The 18,845-nt window shown below is 44.1% G+C and overlaps 2 protein-coding genes across 3 annotated transcripts in view; one reads left to right on the top strand and one right to left on the bottom strand.

The window, feature by feature from the left end:
- Kif15 (kinesin family member 15) overlaps window positions 1-13,768 on the bottom strand; it is a 44,011-nt gene extending 30,243 nt beyond the window's left edge. The window contains exons 1-7 of the mRNA XM_013140779.3: window positions 13,649-13,768; window positions 12,291-12,333; window positions 10,631-10,820; window positions 6,630-6,706; window positions 4,658-4,695; window positions 3,609-3,706; window positions 2,102-2,281 (exon numbers count right to left, since the gene is read on the bottom strand). Of these exons, the coding sequence (XP_012996233.1) occupies window positions 2,102-2,281; window positions 3,609-3,706; window positions 4,658-4,695; window positions 6,630-6,706; window positions 10,631-10,820; window positions 12,291-12,333; window positions 13,649-13,667 (645 nt within the window). The 5' untranslated portion in view covers window positions 13,668-13,768. The remainder of the gene's footprint in view (window positions 1-2,101; window positions 2,282-3,608; window positions 3,707-4,657; window positions 4,696-6,629; window positions 6,707-10,630; window positions 10,821-12,290; window positions 12,334-13,648) is intronic.
- Window positions 13,769-13,842: 74 nt separating this feature from the next.
- Kiaa1143 (KIAA1143 ortholog) lies at window positions 13,843-18,844 on the top strand. Of its 2 annotated transcripts, none has more exons than XM_063261024.1 (3): window positions 13,843-14,031; window positions 15,846-15,990; window positions 17,923-18,844. In XM_063261024.1, the coding sequence occupies exons 1-3, from the start codon at window positions 13,924-13,926 to the stop codon at window positions 18,147-18,149; spliced, it is 480 nt and encodes a 159-aa protein (XP_063117094.1). In that variant the 5' UTR covers window positions 13,843-13,923; the 3' UTR covers window positions 18,150-18,844. The 2 variants fall into 2 exon arrangements, with proteins under 2 accessions (XP_063117094.1, XP_003477062.1); XM_003477014.5 differs by lacking the exon at window positions 17,923-18,844 and adding an exon at window positions 17,026-17,729.
- The last annotated feature ends 1 nt before the right edge of the window (window position 18,845 follows it).

Raw genomic sequence — 18,845 nt, 5'->3', positions numbered from 1 at the left:
CATAAGCACCTGCCTTGCAAGCAGGCGGTCGTGAGTTTGATTCCTGGTACCGATAAAAAATGAAAAAGACAGAAAAACAAAACAAAACACCAAAATATAGCTACATGGTTTATAAGAAAAAAGGATCCCAGCTGTAATTCTGTACGAGGATCGCTGTGAGTCCAAGGCCAGCCTGGACTACACAGTGAGACCCTACCTCAGAAAATGGCTGTGAAAGCTCTGGGTTCAATCCCCAGTACCACAAAAAAACAAACAAAAAACCCATAACATTGATTTGGGGAGGGGGGTTTCTAGGGATTGAACTCATGATCTCGCACTTGCCAGACAGGCACTTATGCCGCTGAGCTAAATCCCCAGCCCCATAACACTGATTTTGTAAGATAGTTAGCAAAGTAACTAAATTATATAACAAGTATTCAAAATGAACTGTATTTCTATGCATATCAGACAACATGTAATTTAATAAAAATTGGAAGAGCAATAAGAACACAAAAGGCATATTAGAATAAACCTAACACGAAATCTTGTATCACATACATTGAAGACCTAAAGAAACAAACATATCACGTTCATGTATAGAATACTGCAAGGGTGTTAATTTCTCCAAACTGGTCTCTACAATGTAATTGCAATCAAAATCTCACCATAATTTTGTGATATATATTATAGACATGAAAGTCACATGTAAAACCTATTGCTTACTGAAGGAGCCTCAGTTTTAAAACTTTGAATCAGGAGGTTTGTTTGAATGAATGAATGAATGAATAATGGACTAACTGCCAGGAGTGGCCACGCACTGCCATAATCCCAGCACGAGGGAGGCTGGGCCAGGAGAACTGCCATGGATTTGGGGCCAACCTGGGCTACATAGTGAAACCCTGTCTCAAAAACTAAAAAGAAAAAAAAAAAAAATTAAAAATGGATTATAAAGCAGTAAAAAGAAATGAAATGTATCACTTTTATAATGTAGTATATATTTCAGACTTAACTTCATAAACCAGTTGACTTAAAAAAAAAAGTCAAGTGCAGTGTGGTGGAACTTGTAATCCCAGCATTTGGGAGACTGAGGCAGGAGGACTGCCAGGAGTTTGAGGTCAGGCTAGGGTACAGCGTGAGCTCAAGGTTAGTTTAAACTACATTGTGAGACCCTGTCTCAAAAAAGAAAACAAAAATCATAGAAGGCTATCCCCCTTGATCACATGGCTTTTAAAATGGAAGGAAGGAAAAGAAAACAGCAATACACATGCAGATGTGTGATTCAAAAGAAGGAAATGATGAGCACTGTGCCTGCCAGGGGCAGGAGCCTGGGACCGAGCAGAGTGGACACACAGGGAAGGGGCTGGTGCTGGCGCCCTGCGGGGCTCCAATTGTCTACTGGGCTCCCACGTGGTCACTAACCTGCACGCCTGTGGCAATATTTTGCACACATTAACTACATTATAAAACTATTTAAAGTCAGTTGGCAGATGAGGCACCATAAAGTGAACAGAATATTTTTATAAATTCCTGTAAGTGGGTTTATGTGTCCTAAACCAAAAGCTCAGAAGCTGACTCCTCAAAAGAGGGCAGGGAAAGCAAGAAGAAAAGCTTACTAGCGAAGGGGTTGCATCCCAGCAGGCAGCTCCCAGGAGGGACAAGAAGGAGGACACAGGCACTAACGAACGAACTGTTGTGGCCAGGTGGTGTCCCGATTTGGACAAACGGCACCAAAACTGTGCAAATCAAGCACCCAAAGTTCCATTCTATCTCAGGAAAGAGACAGTTTTTTCTCTACTTTTCATGAACATTCTGTATTAAGCTTTCATGAAATTTTTTGGGACAGGAGACAGTGCTACAGGCTGAACTCAAAGCCTTGTGCTGTCTTCCACTGACCTACATTTCCAGGCCCCTCCTTATAAAATATTTTAAAAATTTTAACACAGGATCTTGCTAAGTTGCCCAAAAGGGCCTTGCATTTGTGATGTTCCTGCCCCAGCCTCCCCAGTGGCTGGGACTGTAGATGTGAACACTGCTTGCACCCAATGTAATTCTTACTCCGAGACAGCAGTGCTTTGACAGCATGCTTTCTACTGAGCATCACATGCATGCTCACAACAGGTACCTGATAGGCCTCTGCGGCCGAGGTGACCACCTGCTCCACTGCGCCAATGACAAACACCCCCTTCTTGATGTGTTCCCGCAGGAAGAGCCCCGCCGATGCTGAGTCCAGCAGGTCATAGATCTGTTCATTGTAGATCTCGATGAAGGAGCACTTACACAGGAAGCTTTTTTCCCCGCCGGCCTGGGAGGAGAAGCCGTGTTAGACGGCCACTGAGGCCCAGCCCCTTACCACACGCCAGCCTCACGGGAGGTACACATTCCTATGCTTGTCCCCGGATGCTGCATGAGACACTGGGGCATCAGCGAGAAGTGTATGAATGGCCAGGGTGACACATGGGACACTGGAGAACAGAGTCACTGGTCCCGGGAGCCATCTCCTAAAGGTGGGCAACTCCATCATCTCCTACTGAGCTTCAAAAAGATCCTCCACCTGCGTGTGGGCTCTAAAAGGGTCACCATCACTGAGAGACTATGAACTTCCTCATCAAGTTTATTTGAAGTAAGTACCATGTCCTTCAAAGACAGAAGATAATACACGTAAAAGACTACAGGATTTTTAACCACACAGTTACACAGGGCTAAACTTAATTATTTCACTAACAATACAATTTGTCTAACTGAACTGTAAGAACAGTCTCTGCAAAGATTGCTGTAAAGCGATCTCCTTACCAGTTCTGTTGGTAAGGACTGGCACACACAACACTGAGGGTTCTGAGGCCTGGAATTTACCAAGCAAAGAAGAAACATAATTTTGAGAACACAACGTGAGGGGAAGACCCCATCGTGGACCATGAGCCACACGCCTTGCAGGCAAAGGTGCAGTGAGGAGGCAGAGGGGCCAAGGGACAGCAAGGACAGGACTGTCATTGCCAGATGGCATGTCTGGGGATTCCTGCAGTCACCTGTGAGCCTGGATTCAGGCAGATGACAGGATTTTGTTTGTCTGTTATCTTTGGTTGAGAATTTCTTTATACTTTCTGTTTTAAAAAACCTCTTGGGGCTGGGGACACAGCTCAAGGGCATAAGTGCCTATCTGGCACACGCAAGGCAATTCCTGGCACCAAAAAGAAATCTATTGAGAGCCTAAGAAACAGTACTTTCTTTTTTTAAGTTAGCAATCCAGGCAAAGAAAGATGCATATTTAACAAACCTAAAAACCTCAAATTGAAAGCAAAACTCCCAGACTCTATAATTTGTTGGGGGTGGGAGCAGGTGGTTTTCGACAGGGTCTCACCATGTAGTCCAGGCTGGCCTTGAATTCATTATGTAGCTTAGGTTGACCTCAAACTCACCGTGAGCCTCCTGCCTCAGCCTCCCAAGTGCTGGGATCATAAGTGTGTGTTACCATGCCTGGCCCAGAATCTATAACTTTCTCTTAAGAACTGAAACATTTCTTATTTCACATTAGCTGGTTTATACTGTAAGACACCCACACAGTGCTCCACCCACCTGAGCTGACTCCACAAAACTAGACATTTTGGTGTATGCTTCTGTTTTTCCAGTCTTACCTTCTCTTTTTCACGATCAATTAAGGAAAACAAATACTCCAAGCTTCGTGGAATTATTCCTCTCAAATTATGAGAAAAATTATCAGATTCAGATGGTCCTAAAAAAAAGTAAAATAAAAAGTCTTGGGGCTGGGGATTTAGCTCAGTGGCATAAGCGCCTGCCTTTCAAGCAGGCAGTCGTGAGTTCAATCCCTGGTACTGATAAAGACAAAAAAAAAAAAAAAAAAAGTCTTTTGATTTGTATGCTATCCTACATCCTCCAATAAGGCAACCCTGAAAGGCAATTTACAAATTTATACAGAAATGTGGCGACGCATAGCAGTCTTGACAGCCTGCACTGAAGTCCTTGGAGGCTGGTGGTACAGAGGCTGTTATGGGCAGGACTCAAGGAGAGTGCCCGGCAGCCACTGGGCAATAAGATACAGCAGCTGCCTTCTGATAACACACCACAGGCTCCCAGGCACTCAGCTGGACATCCTTCAGACGGCCAGGTACAGAAACTGGCAGGAATACCAAACTGATACACGTGACCTCTGCTTTCCTGGCTTCACACAGTGCTTTGCAGAGAAGAATCATGATAATTGTCTATGGTCATCAACAGAATTACTGAAAACCTGTTCACTAATCACCTAGTACCGTGCCAGCACCAGCATGTGCTAACCCTCAAGTAACAGGCATGATTAAACCCAGTGTGGTGGTATATACCCATAATCCTAGCACTCTGGGAGGTGGAGGCAGGAGGATCACAAATTCAAGCCCAGCCTCAGCAACATAGCAAGAATCTGTCTTAATAAGGATGATGATGATGAAGAAGAAATAAAATTGAAAAAGTGCTGGAAATATGCAAAGTTAGTGCCCAAAAATGTCGCTTGCTATCCAGGAACTCACTCTCTGACAGAATCCTGAGCATATGGAATAACTTCTTTAAGTCCCTAGCCTTATGAGAGCGTGATCTCACACAGAAGTTATAATGTCCCCTTAAATGTAGGACATGTTGTCATCAGAAAGACTACAGTAAGCCAGAAAAGATTAATTTTTAATTAACTTACCCATCATAGTAAATGTCTTCCCAGAGCCTGTCTGCCCACTGTAAAAAAGAACATTGGATACATTAAGTATAAAATTTAGAAGATTACACTTATCTTAATACTTGTATCAATAGTCCCTATAGAAAATTATTCTATTTTAAAATTATTTTATGTAAAAAAGTGAACAGTGTAGTTTCTTTCCCTTCAATCCCATTCCAAAGAGCTAACCTCTGTTACTGTCTGAAAATGCTTCTAGATTACAAAAGTGTAACTATCACAATTCTCATTTGCAGGAATTTGCAGTGTCTTTCATACTTCGCCTTAACCTGTTTTCCCTTCATTTTATCTCAGTTTGTTGGTAGTCAGCAAACAGATGCCCTTGTCACTGCTTATAATGGATGCACAGTATCCACAGGGATAGGAGCTTCTGGAGTAACTCATTTAACCAGAATCAGCTGGACTTTTGTTTCCAACTTTGCCACTTGAAATAATGAAACAATTCCTTTCCTAAATTAGCTATCTGGAAAAAGATACTGAAATGTCTGCTTAAAGTGAGGCATTTTTAAAAACCCCTCTGCTCTAGGTTTGTTCTTTTATTTAGGGTTATACTTCCTGTTATTCCACCTACCAGAAACAACAGCAACACAAAAGTAAAACTAAGAAGATGGTGTTTTAGAAAGAGCTGTCAATCAGCACGTGAAACGACTTTCACTTAGATTCAAAGCAAAAATACGAAGTTTTGAATTTACTTCTTGTTAAATGTCCTCAGAAAAGGTGTGGGTAACCAAGCATGAGAAATGGATGTTGCTGAGTCTTCCCAACAAGGGTGGCCCTAACTATTCCCTACCCGTGATCGCTGTGAACCATCACACTACAATACAGGCTGTCCTCGGCAGGCCAGCAAACACGCTGTCCTGTGAACAACTTGACCTTCTCCCAGAATGTTCTCCCTCCTGCCTACCACTGCCCGGAGCAATGCACACTAAGTTAGCAGTGAATGTACCATGAACGCCACAAGACTGTTAGTAATGCCCACAGGCTCTGCAAGGCAAATGGCTCTGAAGACAGCTAAGCTCTGGCTCTTGTGGTTATGTCGGGGTCATTCTAAACTTCACTCTGGAAAGTACAGAAACTACCTCTGCTCTCTTGGGCAGACATGAGTAAACAGTTTGTTCCTCTACTCAAATGGGTCATGTAGTTCTGCTGACCCTGTGCAACAAAAGCATGACTCCTGGACAGTCAGGAGGCCGAGGCAACAGAATCAGCAGTTCAAAACTAGCCTGGGCAATTAATGAGACCTTCTCTCAAAATAAGGAGGACTGGGGTTGTGGCGCAGTGGTAGAGTGCTTGCTTAGCACTCATGGGGCACTGGGATCAACCTCCAGTCCTGTGGGGGAGGGGAGAGAAAGAAAAACCAAACATGAGGGAGCACAGAGAACAGCCTGAAAGGACATTCCACTGGTCAAGGCGGGAATAATTGGAATAATGACAGGAGCCGTGGACTGGATTAGACCCCCAAGGACAGCACCAACCCACACCAGACCACGGCACAGAAACCGGAAACACACGGCACAGAAACCGGAAACACACGTAACTGAGCACAGGACACAGCCCCATGTCCTCAGAGAAGGCTTCAAACAGCATAGCACAGCACTCTCCTTTCCCAGAGTGAGCAGGCAGGTCTCACCTATGAGACTGCAACCTGACTAAGCAGGAAGGGGCGGGGCTATAAGCAAAGCCATGTGTGTGGTCTCTGGGAACAAAAAGAAGCAAGGATGCTGATTTTCCTGTGCTCCTTCCAGAAAGAACCATGGCGCTGCCATCGCTAGTTGAGGTGTGAGACCAGCGCTGAACTTGTGATTTAGAGAACTGCAGAAACAAACCTCTGCTGTTTAACCCACTGAGTTTGCTATAATTTGTTAAAAGAGCAACAGGACATCTGAACTAGCATTGACCATTGTACCCTTCCAGACAGACGCAGCCGGCCACATACTAGGCGAAGATGGTGCCGTTGTAACCGCTCATGCAAGACTCCACAATGTTCTTTGCCACTGTCGAGAACACAGACTCCTAGAAAGGTGAGTGCAAAGGAGGTTAGCATTTCAGAACCAAGAAGCCCCTTCCCAAACCACATCCTGCAGTAAAAACGGAGAGCTCAGATCTTTTAAGCAGTGATGACATGTAGATTATACCCACTACAGAACAGGGCTAATTCACCAAAGACAGCTGAACTGTCAATGGATTCAGGTCCTTGCATCCCTTGTACAATTACGATTGGAGACCGCTACAAAGTGGCTCTGAGAAGGATTTGAAATTAACTAACTAGCTTTCTAAATTTATCTGTGAGTCTGTCCTAGGCCTCAGCCCCTTGCCTGCGACGGGAGCTGATTCATAGTAAGTGAACCTCTATGAATCACTGGTCCTGGCTGAGGCCTGCAGTGGCCTGTGAAGCCAGAGATACCTCAAAGGGCAAGGTAAGGCCACAGCTTCAGACGGGTTGGCTCCAACCCTAATTAAGTAGATAGAGACTGTAGCTGCAGGAATTACTCCTGTCTCACTCCTACCATGTCTTTAGGAAGATAAGATTGTTCTCCTAAATTGAGGTGATTTACTACTTGGAGACATCCTTGAAGTGACTCCCAAGGTCCTGCTCATTGCCTGCACTTTCCTCAGTTTCCTTGCTCTTTGTTGAGGACCTAATAAAAATGGGCCGTCCAGAGAACTCTTTGTCTTAGCCCTCAGACCCTCAAACTCAGCTAAAGGGTTTTGACCCTCCTGGAGCCCTAAAATCACACCACTTGTCTCATTTATTTAAGCCTTCACCATACATTCATTTGGGAGATTGGGTATCAAGATCAGGACCTGATAAATTACAGGCTTAACATGGACCCCTGTCCTTTTGGACCCGCATCATTAGAAACCAGGCCACATCCCAGTCCTGAGAAAGTTGCCTTTGTGAGGACTGGATTGTCTTTAATTTTATCTGCTTCTATGTGACACACAGTTTACACTTTTTTTTTTCAAACTTGTGACCCTTCTGGCTCAGCCTTTAGAATGCTAGGATTGGGGCTGGGGATTTAGCTCAGTGGCATAAGCACCTGCCAAGCAGGCGGTCGTGAGTTCGATCCCCGGTACCGGAAAAAAAGAAGAAAAAAAAAAAGAATGTTAGGATTACAGACATATGCCACCATGTTTGACTTTTTTACTTTCTTTTTTTTTTTTTTTTCAATCGGTACCAGGGATCGAACAGGACTGCAGGCGCTTATGCTGCTGAGCTAAAACCCCAGCCCCCATGTTTGACTTTTTAAAAATAAATTTAGAGAAAGGGTCTTGCTCTGTCATCCCAGCTGGTCTGGAACTCAAGGTCTTCTTGCCTTAGCCCCCCAGTACTGAGATTACAGGTGGAGTCACCTCACCTGCCTTTGTACTTTTTTTCCATATTGGGGATTGAACCTGGGGCCTTCACACTGAGCCCTTTGTTTATTTTGAGACATGGTCTTACCAAGTTTCTGAAACAGGAGAACTTGAAATTCTGTTTTGGCTTCCCAGAATGTGGGGATTACAGGCATGTGCCACCATGCCCAGTTTGTACATTTTTTTAAGGTATCAATATTGTTTAGTTTATAAATCTGTTTCAATTTTTTAAAATAAAAAATTTTTTTAAAAGTGTACATCTAAACTTTATACAATATTCTGTACTGCATTTTGCATGTAATTATACTGGTACTGATGTAAAATACAGAGCTCTATATTTTCTTCAGTTTTTCTCTCCTAAGTTTGTACCAACTAATATAAATTCCATTTTCATATATATCTTTGGAGTCTTATCAAAGATGCAAGAACTCCTTTTTTTTTGGTACCAGGAATTGTACTAAGGACCTCCGTGCTTGCCAGGCAGGCGCTGCACCACGGAGCTAAATCCCTGGCTGCAAGAACTCAACACTATGTCGTTCATGAGCCACATGTGGCTCCCGAGTACTGAAACTAATGCAGACTGAGGTGCTGCAAGAGGAAATGTATTCCAGATCTTGAGGACTGAGCTAGAAAAAAAGAGTGAAAACCATCTCTTTAATAACTTACATTGATGCTAAGTGTGGTGGTGCATGCTTACAATCCCAGCACTCAGAAGGCTGAGGCAGCGAGAGGTGGAGGCCAGCCTGGACTACAAAGTGAGTTCAAGGCAGCCAGAACTGCACAAAAATGCAGTTCTGCCTCAAAATGAATGAATGAATACTAAAAAGGGTTTGGGATATAGGATAGTAGTAAGGAGCTCCTGGGTTTGATCCCAGCACCACCAAACGGGATAAAAGAGGAGTTAGGCCTTTTGAGACACGATGTTTTTAAAATAAGCCTCACCAGGGACTACTAGAAAATTTTAAATTATCTACATGGCTCAGTTTATAGTTCTAGATGAAAAGAATAAAGTGTTTTTATTTTGTTTTGTCTTTTTGAGACAGGGTCTCACTGTGCAGTTCAAGCTGGCCTTGAGCTCACTTTGTAGCCCAGCCTGGTCCTGAACTGGCAACGATCCTCCTGCTTCAGCCTTCCAAGTGCTGGGATCACAAGCATGTGCCACGGCGCCTGGATAAAGAATGAAGATTTAAAGATGTGACGGCCCCTCTCACACACGGTCCAATGTCGAAGGAAATAAGAGCTGCGATGTGTGTGCAGAAGCCACTCGTGACGCAGCCTTCTGAAGTTTGTGTGGGTGTGGTTTATTTTAGTGTTTGAGGCAGCAGCGGCTGAACCAGGGCCCTGCGTATGCTCAGTATTGAGCTCCATTCCCAGTGCCCCCTTCCCCAGCATCGGGAACTGAGGGTATGACTTTGCACTGAGTTCTAGCCCCAGCCCTTTTTACATTTTGGGCCAGGGTCTCATTAAACTGCCCAAGCTGGGCTCCAGCTTAGTCCTCCTGGCTCCGCCTCCCGAGTGCTGAGATTACCAGTATGCACCCCACATGCAGCGCTATATTCTATTTCACATCATTTCACACTTTGAGACAGATCTCATTAAGTGGCCCAGGCTAACCTAAACTCTGACACTCCTGCCTCAGCTTCCTGAGTAGCTGGGTTTACAAGTGTGTGCCATCATCTGAGTTCAAATTTAATTAAAATTAAATAAAACTTAGTTTATCAAAGACACTCGCCACGTTTCAAGTGCTTAATAGCCACATATGGCTAATGCATATGAGACACAATTCTATCTAATTCTAATTAATTTTATTTATGTATTTATTTATATGGGAACAGACTGTTGCTGTGTAGTCCAGGCTGGCCTTGGGTTCAGTATGTAACCATGCTGGTCTTGAATGTGCGGCAGTCCTCCTGCATCAGCCTCCAGAGTGCTGGGATTACAGGAGTGCCCCACCATAGCTGGCTCTTTTTTTTTTTTGTCTTTTTCCTTTTTATCGCTACCAGGGATTGAACTCACGACTGCCTGCTTGCAAGGCAGGCACTTATGCCGCCGAGCTAAATCCCCAGCCCCCATAGCTGGCTCTTAACGTACACTTACATGGTCGCTTGAGGACTCTAGTGGACAGCTCAAACATAACACACTCCCATCACTGCAGAACAGTCCTACTGGATAGTGCTGACTGAACTTTAATTGAATTGATCTTAACTGAAAATAGTTATGAACATCACAGTGGTGCTAATTTCTAAAGTAGGTGGCCAGCTGCAGTCAGTCATTTAAGTGGCTCTGGGAACTGCATCCCACTAACTCCCATCATGGAAGAGAAAAGGAAAGCGAGGGCGCATGCCTACAATCTAAGCTACTCCGGAGGCTGAGGCAGGAGGCTCACAAGTACAAAGCCAGCCCAGGAAACTAAGCAAGACCCTTCCTCTATGGTTAGGAGTGCAGCTCAGAGGTAATGTGCTCCTCGGTTCGGTCCCCAGTATTGGGAATAAACAGAAAAAAAATTAGAAATCTGCCAAACTAGTAAGACCAAAAATGAAGCCCTTACAAATAACAGAGCCTTCCACAGTCTGGTTCTACCTGAGTGGTGTCCATGTCGGCCACATAATCAAACGTGAAGGTCCTGGGCTCAGGGTTGGAGTGCAGCCGCAGGGTGGTAGAGGAAAGCACCGAGAGGCACAAGCTTTGCTCTCCATCCGCTGTCCTGGCTCTCACGCCCTCTGCAGGTGGACGGATTCGGATGAAAACTCTGATGGCATCGCCTTCGTTACTAAAAAGATAAAAAATAAAAAACAGGTAACAAAGAAATTTTCAGAGAAGACAGTCAGAGGCCCTGGGTCTCAGATCACCTCTCACATGCAGATAATGAGGCCCCTGACAGAGCCACCCCATCTATGCTGGGCACTCCGAGGAGTCTAATGCGACCCAGGCCTGCATTAATCTACTACTCTATGACATCACCTCCCCCATCTTTCACTAGAAACAAACTCAAAAGGAGTTCGTGTAAAGGAGACACAAACACTGACAGGACCAGTGATTCCACAGGAGAATTATGCAACTTATTCAACATTTTAGCCTGTAAATAGAGGCAGGGAGATATGGGATTTCCCCTCTCCATTCAGCCGGATTAAATAAACAAGTCCTTTTACTATGCGACATAGTTCTTCTAGAAATACTAGATAACTGTTATAACTCGGGCCCCGGTATAAAATCCAAGGAAGTAAGAGACTGAAATTTGGGAAGCAAAGGCTTTATTTTCAGGCCTGGTGACGAGTCTCCGGGAGCCAATTTGGAGACTGCGTGCTAGAGACTGAAGGGAGGATTTTAAAAAGAGGCTGGAGGAAAAGGGGCGGGGCGAGAAACAAAGAAACCTGCAGAGCCATCAAACTTGTTGACCCCAATCTGGAAACTGTATAGCTGTCCACTTAGTTCTGACAACCTCGGGAGAGTTACTCCCATCCTGCAGGTAAGAATTATCTGCAATAGCATTTGGAGAAGAAAGTAGAAAGCTAATTATCTCAGGACAGCTCCTTAACACTAACAGGTGGGAAGGGGTTGAAAGTTACAAGAAGCTGAAACTTAAGCCTTCATAAGGATTTGGAACTTAACCCTTTTGATGCATTAGGGTTAAGCAACAACATTTTCCTATAATTTCTCTGAAGCTAAGGCACATTTTATGACAGATCATCACCGGGTCGGGAAGAGGTCACCAGAAATCCAAATTCTTTATGACCTAGCCTAGATAGATAGGTAAGGGGAGAGGGAGGCAATAAGGCGCCATACAGAACAGAAAACGGCAGTTATGTTTTTTTTTCTTTCTGGGAAGGGAATCAAGGTCAGGTAAAGGGTTAAACTCATATGCAAATCTCTCTGCACACAAGCAAGTTACTTCAAACAAGTGTAAATTAGTGGGCCATCCTAGTTTTCCTTAGCTCTTTAGTGGAGAATAGAGGTGCCTAACAGTGATTAACAACCCTTGTTAGCTTGTTTTAGCACAACTGCTGTAGTTTGTAGAGGGCAACAATGGTTAACATATCAATTAGGTGAGATTCTTGCAATTCTTTACAGAGGAGAATATTGCTCAACATAGCAATTAGGTCACTTAACATATCAGTTAGGGAAAAAGGATAAAAAACACATTTAGTAAGCCACATTGCAGGTTTGCTATAATACACATATAACGAAGCTATTTTCTTAGAGTACAATAACTCATTGGGGTGGGGAGACAAAGTCTTCTTACCTTGGTTGGTTGGACTGAGACGTTATCACACTGCGTACCTCAGCTAGAAAAAAGGTGAAAAGTCATGAGAGGTGGTTACAACTGTGCTTCCTAACCTTGGTCTCCTCACACCCACACCTGGCAGTGGGCACCCCTGGCCCTGGACCTCTTCTCTATCTATCTCCCTCTACTAAGCTGTAGCGATGTTCAGTCTAAACAAATGATCAACAAAAGATTAAAAGAACAAAAGTTCATCAAGTGGCTGTCACTGAATTGTGACATTAGAAGCTCCCTTGGAACTTTCCTAGAATGTGCAAGGCCTTGGATTTGATTCCCTGTACATCAATCAATTAATCAATCTGTGAAAGCCATCTAAAAATACGATGAATGCTAAATTATTTGTTTTATTTATTTTTATCGGTACCAGGGATTGAACTCACGACCGCCTGCTTGCAAGGCAGGTTCTTATGCCGCTGAGCTAAATCCCCATCCCCTAAATTATTTTTTTAAAAAAACTATTACACTAAAAAATAAAGTTACACCAATCCCTCTCAAAATTCTCTCCCTCTCTTCAGACTGTCCATCGTTCTTGGTAATGTCTTTCACTGTAATAATTTTTATTTTCAATTTAAACGTTCACCATGTCTGCCTTCTCCCTTTATTTCTTCTGGTTCAGAAGGACCCTGCTTCCTCCAGCGCAGGACACCCGCTGAATCTATACCGCCGGCCTGCCGATAGTCAGGAGCCTCGCTGTTATCAGATCATCAGATCGACTAGTAGATCGCAGTGCTTGAATTCAAGTCAAGTCACCTGCAGAGCCTCTGCCACACCGTGTCATTCACCGCACTAAGGTAGACAATCTGTCATCTCACAGCCAGGACGGAGAGCGAGTGCAATACCGTAAAAGATTTCGAGAAAGACTTCATGCACCTGGCTATCGCTAACAGGATGTTGTCTGCGATCGCTGCGCCTCATTCTTTAACGAAACGCGTAAACAGAGGCCCGCGTAAACAGAGGCCCGGACACACGGGACAGGCAGCGCGCTCCCGGGTCCAGCACCAGGGCGCTATCAGGTTTCAGGCATTACCGGGGCCCGGGGTCGGGGACCCTGCTTGCAAATCCCCGTAGCTGAGGAGAGGCTCTCCAAAGGAGGAAGGAGCGTTTGGATAATAAGTCTTTCTCTTCCAGAAAGGCAGGGACGCGGAGACCTGCGGAAGGGGCGAGCCCGCGAGGACGCGGGAGACAGCGAGGACGCGGGCTTCCCCGCGGCGCATCCCGCTCACTACAGTCAGCGAGGGACCGAGGGATGCGCTCCCTCCCAGTAGGGAACCCCACGGTCAGGAGCCAGGGACGGAGTGGCGAGGCCAAGCTTCCCTTACTTTTGCATCCAGGTGCCATAGCGGCCGCCTTCCTAGGTCCTAGAGCCGCGCAACCTTCGCCTCTGGCTCCCTGCCGTGCCGCGCGCCGGGAACCCGCCCGCTCAAAATGGCGGCAATTTGAATTTGGCGCTCGGACGTTGACGCAAGCACGGGCACCGCCCCCTGACCCACCTTCGCGTCGGGTGGGGGCGTAACCTCGTGACGTGTTGTGTAGGCGCCGTCGCCTCCGAACTATGCGACGCGGCCCAGAGGACTTGTATTTACCCTGAGCTAACATGAGCCAGCGAAACCGAGTGTCGTACGTGCAGCCCGCCGAGCCCGCGTTCCTGTCTCGCTTCAAAGAGCGAGTCGGCTATCGGGAAGGGCCCACCGTGGAGACCAAGGTGAGCCCGGGCTGGTCGCGCTACTTCAGAACCGCTGACTTCCGCCATTTCCAGAAGACTGTATTAACCGGTCCAACCTTTCACCTCTCTTGTGGTGGGCGTCGGACCTCGGCCCTGTCCTGCCCAGAATGTGACAGCCTTCTGCATCTGGGAGCTCTCACCTTTTCCCAGCAGTGCGTTCTTCGAAACGACCTGACGTAAGACAAGCGCCTGGTCCTTGGAGATAGGAAATACCACTTTCCTGTCTCTTCTTTCTCACTCGTATCAGGTCCTGTGAGCAGGGTACGTGACAGCGTCGCCCGTTTCCCAGATATGGCAACTGAGGCCACTGGATCAAATGACATCATTTTCTAAAGCACGAGCCTGGAACCTCTTTGGAGAAACAACCTGGCTTGGATCTGTTTTTATGCTTTGTTCTTACCATAAAGTACTTAATTAAAAAAAAAAAAAAAACGAAGCAAAACCGTTAGAATGCCGGGCTGAATAGAAAAGCTTCAGTAAGGAGAGAGCCACGCCTGTCTAGGACAGGGTCTCAGAGAGAATCAAGTGCTAAGTTTGCCGAGGTGTCCACCCTGAGTGATTCACACCAAAACTTTTTCCACTACTTTCAGTAATGGCATAGCATTTTGTGTAGAGCATGTATGAAGTGAATTTTTTTAGGACACTTAGGGCCAGTGCTTCCACTAAGAGGGGAGGAAAAGAGTGGATATGTTCATGGATAACCAAATATTAAAACCTGGGTGGAGTCTGGATCTTTTGAGAGAGGAGTAAAGCAGTGGTGAGAGGCAAGGCTGAGTCGTGCAAGGCTCTGGTGAAGACGGGGAAGGCTCCAAGAAGTGGAATAACGAGCTGTTTAAATCACATGTGCAGACACATTTTGGTGTGCACATCTTTCAATCCACTTCTCAGAATTTATGTTTCTAAAAGTGAGCAAATATGCATATAAGATTTTTCTTACAGTACTAAAAAACTAGAAACAACCAAAATTTAATTTATAGTGTACAATATATTATGGGATGACTACTGTGTGCATAATTCAAGGCAGTGATATAAAATCAGATAATCCTATGTGTATTCAAAGTATTGTGCAAAAATATTTTTGACTGAAAAGTTGGCGTGAGGCTTTTCTGATATCTTGCAGTTTAAAAAAGTCTTAACCAACTGGCAAATGTTAGCATTTATAACCTCTATAGTAGGATCACATGGTTTTCCTTATGTTATTCACTGTTCTTTATGTTTCAGAAATTGTGTGATTTAAACCTGGAAAAGTAGAAATCGCAGAATATAGTATGTTTGTATCAAGAACGTTTTTTATACTTACATATTTGTAGACACTTGGAAAATAGCTGATAGCATATTCACTAAGTTGAAGCTGTTAAAGGGATACTGTAGGGGAAAGAATATTCGCTACTTTCTATACTTTGAGGGTGTCTGACTACTTTTGGTCTAACTGGGTGATGAGGTGAGAAGTGTTGATGAGAAGCAAAGAGAGGTGACATAGTGCAGTGCTGCCCTGAGTAGGCTGGGGGTGACAGCATTGCCCAGAGCAGAGGGCCCCAACACAAGTAGCTGCCAGCTGGGGTCCTGCCAAGCTGGAAGTGGGGCCCACTGGACAGGCACTGCAGGGAGACTGTCAGGTAGACCTGTTCCCTGAAATGGTGAAGTAGGCTCTTTGGAGTTACTTGAAAAAACTTTTTTTTGCCACTTTGAGTTGATAGTTATTTTTCTCACCTTAATCATTACAGCTGCTTCCAAAGCAGTGGTTGTGTCTGGGTCAGACTCAGCAACCTACTTGTATTTGCATTTTCCTCTAGAGAATCCAGCCTCAGCTCCCAGATGAAGAGGGTGATCACAGTGACAAAGAAGATGAACAGCCCCAAGTGGTGGTTTTAAAAAAGGGAGACCTGACAGCTGAAGAAGTCATGAAAATCAAAGCAGAAATAAAGGCTGCCAAAGCAGGTATGTCTGAACGTAATCTGGGTTTTCTCATGATCCAGAAGAGCAAGGAGTATGAAAGGGTTGTAGTTTATGTAACAGTGTGGTTTGTTGAAGGAGACAGTCCTTGGTTCAAGTCATGGCTTTGACACTTACTAGCTACAGTATGTAACCTGGAGCAAATTATTTCATCTCCAAGCCTCAAGTTCCTGCCAGTAAAATGGAGACAATGAATGTACCTATCTTTTTTAGTTGTTTGAGGATTAAGTGAAAATTTAAATAAGAGCATCCTTTAATAGGTAATAGGTTTATAACCAGTCAACAAAGTATATGTAGTTGGTATCTTTTCTTTTTTCCTCAAGACAAGGTCTTACTATGTAGTGCAAGCTGGCCTTGAACTCACTATGGAACTCAAGCTAGCCTCAAACTCATGGCAGTCCTTCTGCCTCAGCCTCCTGTGGTTGGCTGTAATTGGTACCTGGGGTGCAGTGTATAAAAAGTACTATGTAGTATAATTTGATTATTTCTGAACATTACATTGCTATAGAGGAAAGTACTGTTTCCCTTTTGAAACCCTTAAAGCCAGACACAGCAATAAACATGTGTCATCCCAGCACTTGGGAAGCTGAAGCTGAAGGATGGAAGGTTTGACAGGAACCTGGGAAACTGAGTGAGACTTTGTTTCAAAATAAAAATTAAAAAAAATTTAAAGGACAAAAGGGCTGAGGATGTAGCTCAGTGTGAAAGCCCTAGATTCATTCTCCAGTACTGCAGACAAAACAGCCTGATGGGCTGGGTGTACAGCACAGCTGTAGACCTCAGGTAGACCTGCAGAGTCCCAGGTTTGGTCCCAACTGTTTCCACGTGGTGACTAACAGGAGCTCAGGGAACTTCTGCTGAGTCAGGAGACACCCAAGTAGCACATAGCAAGGGGCGGTGGGAAGGCCGACTGCACGGACTCGAGGACAGCCTTAAATGCAGTGCGAGATTTTCCTGGCACTTTGACTAATAGTAGAATAATGAGGGAGAAGAAAATTCTTTACCTTTATTTTGCTTCAGATGAAGAACCAGCTCCAACAGATGGAAGAATCATGTATCGAAAACCAGTCAAGCGGCCCTCAGATGAAAAATACTCAGGTTTAACAATAAGCTCAAAAAAGAAGAAGACAAATGAGGATGAAGGAAATAAGCAAGATTCACCAAAAAAGAACTCACAGAAGCAAATCAAAAATAGCAGCCTCCTTTCTTTTGGCAATGACGACGAAAATGAGTGAGCACAAACATTTCAGCCTGGTCTCCTTGGAAAGTGTATGAAGTATTTTGTAAAATAATATTTTTCCTGAGTTTTTTAAAATAACATTTTTCCAGCTACACAATTATAGAAAATTTAGAAAATATAGCAAAAAATAAAATGAAAAATTTCTATCTGTTGTTACCACTCAGACTAGAAATACCGACTACAGTATGTAGATGTTACCTACAAATAATGTTTAGTTTTTGTTTTATGGTACTGGAGGTTGAACCTAAGGTCTTTGGACTGGGATATATTCCCAGCTCCTTTAATTTTTTAAATTTTGAGATGGTCTTATATCACTAAGTTGTCCAGCCAGGGCTTAAACTTGTGATCCTCCTGCCTCGGCCTCTCAGAGTCCTGGAATTACAGGCAGACATCTCCACAACTGGTGGTAATTAGCATTTTTCCCCATGTGTGGGTGTAGATATGTAAATGATATTTTTAAAAGTAAACTAATGTTATATTAGTATGTTCTCTGTCTTGCTTCTCACTTGGTATTATGTTGTGAACATTTTCGAGATCTGTAAATTTCAAAAACCTGAGATTGACAGTTACAGAGAATTTCCTACTAAGACAGACTCCCTGTTACATTGTCCTTATTAGTGGAAGCATGCTTCTGGCTGAGGAGATGATAATGTACCTAGCTTAAAATCTCTCCCCAGCTTCTGCCGAGAGAGGTTCTGTAACCATTGGAGCGTTAGAGAGTTGCACATGGAAGCCTGTGTGGAAAAGCTGCCAGGGGTTTGACACAGACGGGCACACTGGGCACGAGCCTTGCCCTCCTCTTTGCCCTGCTTCGAGCAAGGATGTGAAACCTGAGTATACCAGAGCCAGTGTCAGACATAAAGAAGACACCTACTTGCTTTCAATGTCACAGAGGAAGACCTGAGAGCTTGGATCTTGACCAACTGCGGGCCTCTGCACATCCTGATACCCAGGAGAGGAATCTTCTCCTTGTTTAAGACTCTGCCAGGTTTCTGTTTCACACAGCCAAATGCACCTGTGCTCCTGTGGAGACAGCCCTGGATTATGATTTCTTCACCATGAATTGTTGAGGCAGAATTGCTGGATCAAAGTATTTGAATATTGTTAAAGCTATTAAGGCTCACTGTCAAGCTGCTTTCTGGAAAGGTTTATAATTATAGTATTTTGTTAGTTTCCCAGCACTAGGAGCCTGCTCCATCTCATCCATAACGTTGCACTGACCTTAGGTTGGCACCAGGCTTTAGATGGTAGTCAAATGTACATTTTGGATTGGTGTTTAATTGTTAAATTTAATTGGCATTTTCTTTGGTCAACAGGTATGACTGTTTGTCATACATTAACTGTCATACATTAACTTAGATTAATTTTTTGTTCATTTCCATTTATACGCTCACATTTTTCTTTTTTTTTTTTTTTTTGCTCACATTTTTCTTATTAACTAGTTCATTGTAACCCACCTATGTTACTTTGTTGATCTGCTTAATCCTGCTTACTTTTTTGTAAATTGTATACTATATAGTCTTTTTATTATTGTATTTGAGATAATCACCTGTATTCTTGCTTTTATTTTTTGCATTTTAAAGTTGATCTCACCTGGGAT

Source organism: Cavia porcellus, unplaced genomic scaffold (assembly GCF_034190915.1).
Source record: "Cavia porcellus strain 051 isolate PalLab524CR breed Dunkin Hartley unplaced genomic scaffold, mCavPor4.1 scaffold_14, whole genome shotgun sequence".
In the NCBI taxonomy this organism is placed as follows: domain Eukaryota; kingdom Metazoa; phylum Chordata; class Mammalia; order Rodentia; family Caviidae; genus Cavia; species Cavia porcellus.
Note: the sequence above shows the minus strand (reverse complement) of the source record. Positions and strands in the feature narration are given on the sequence as shown.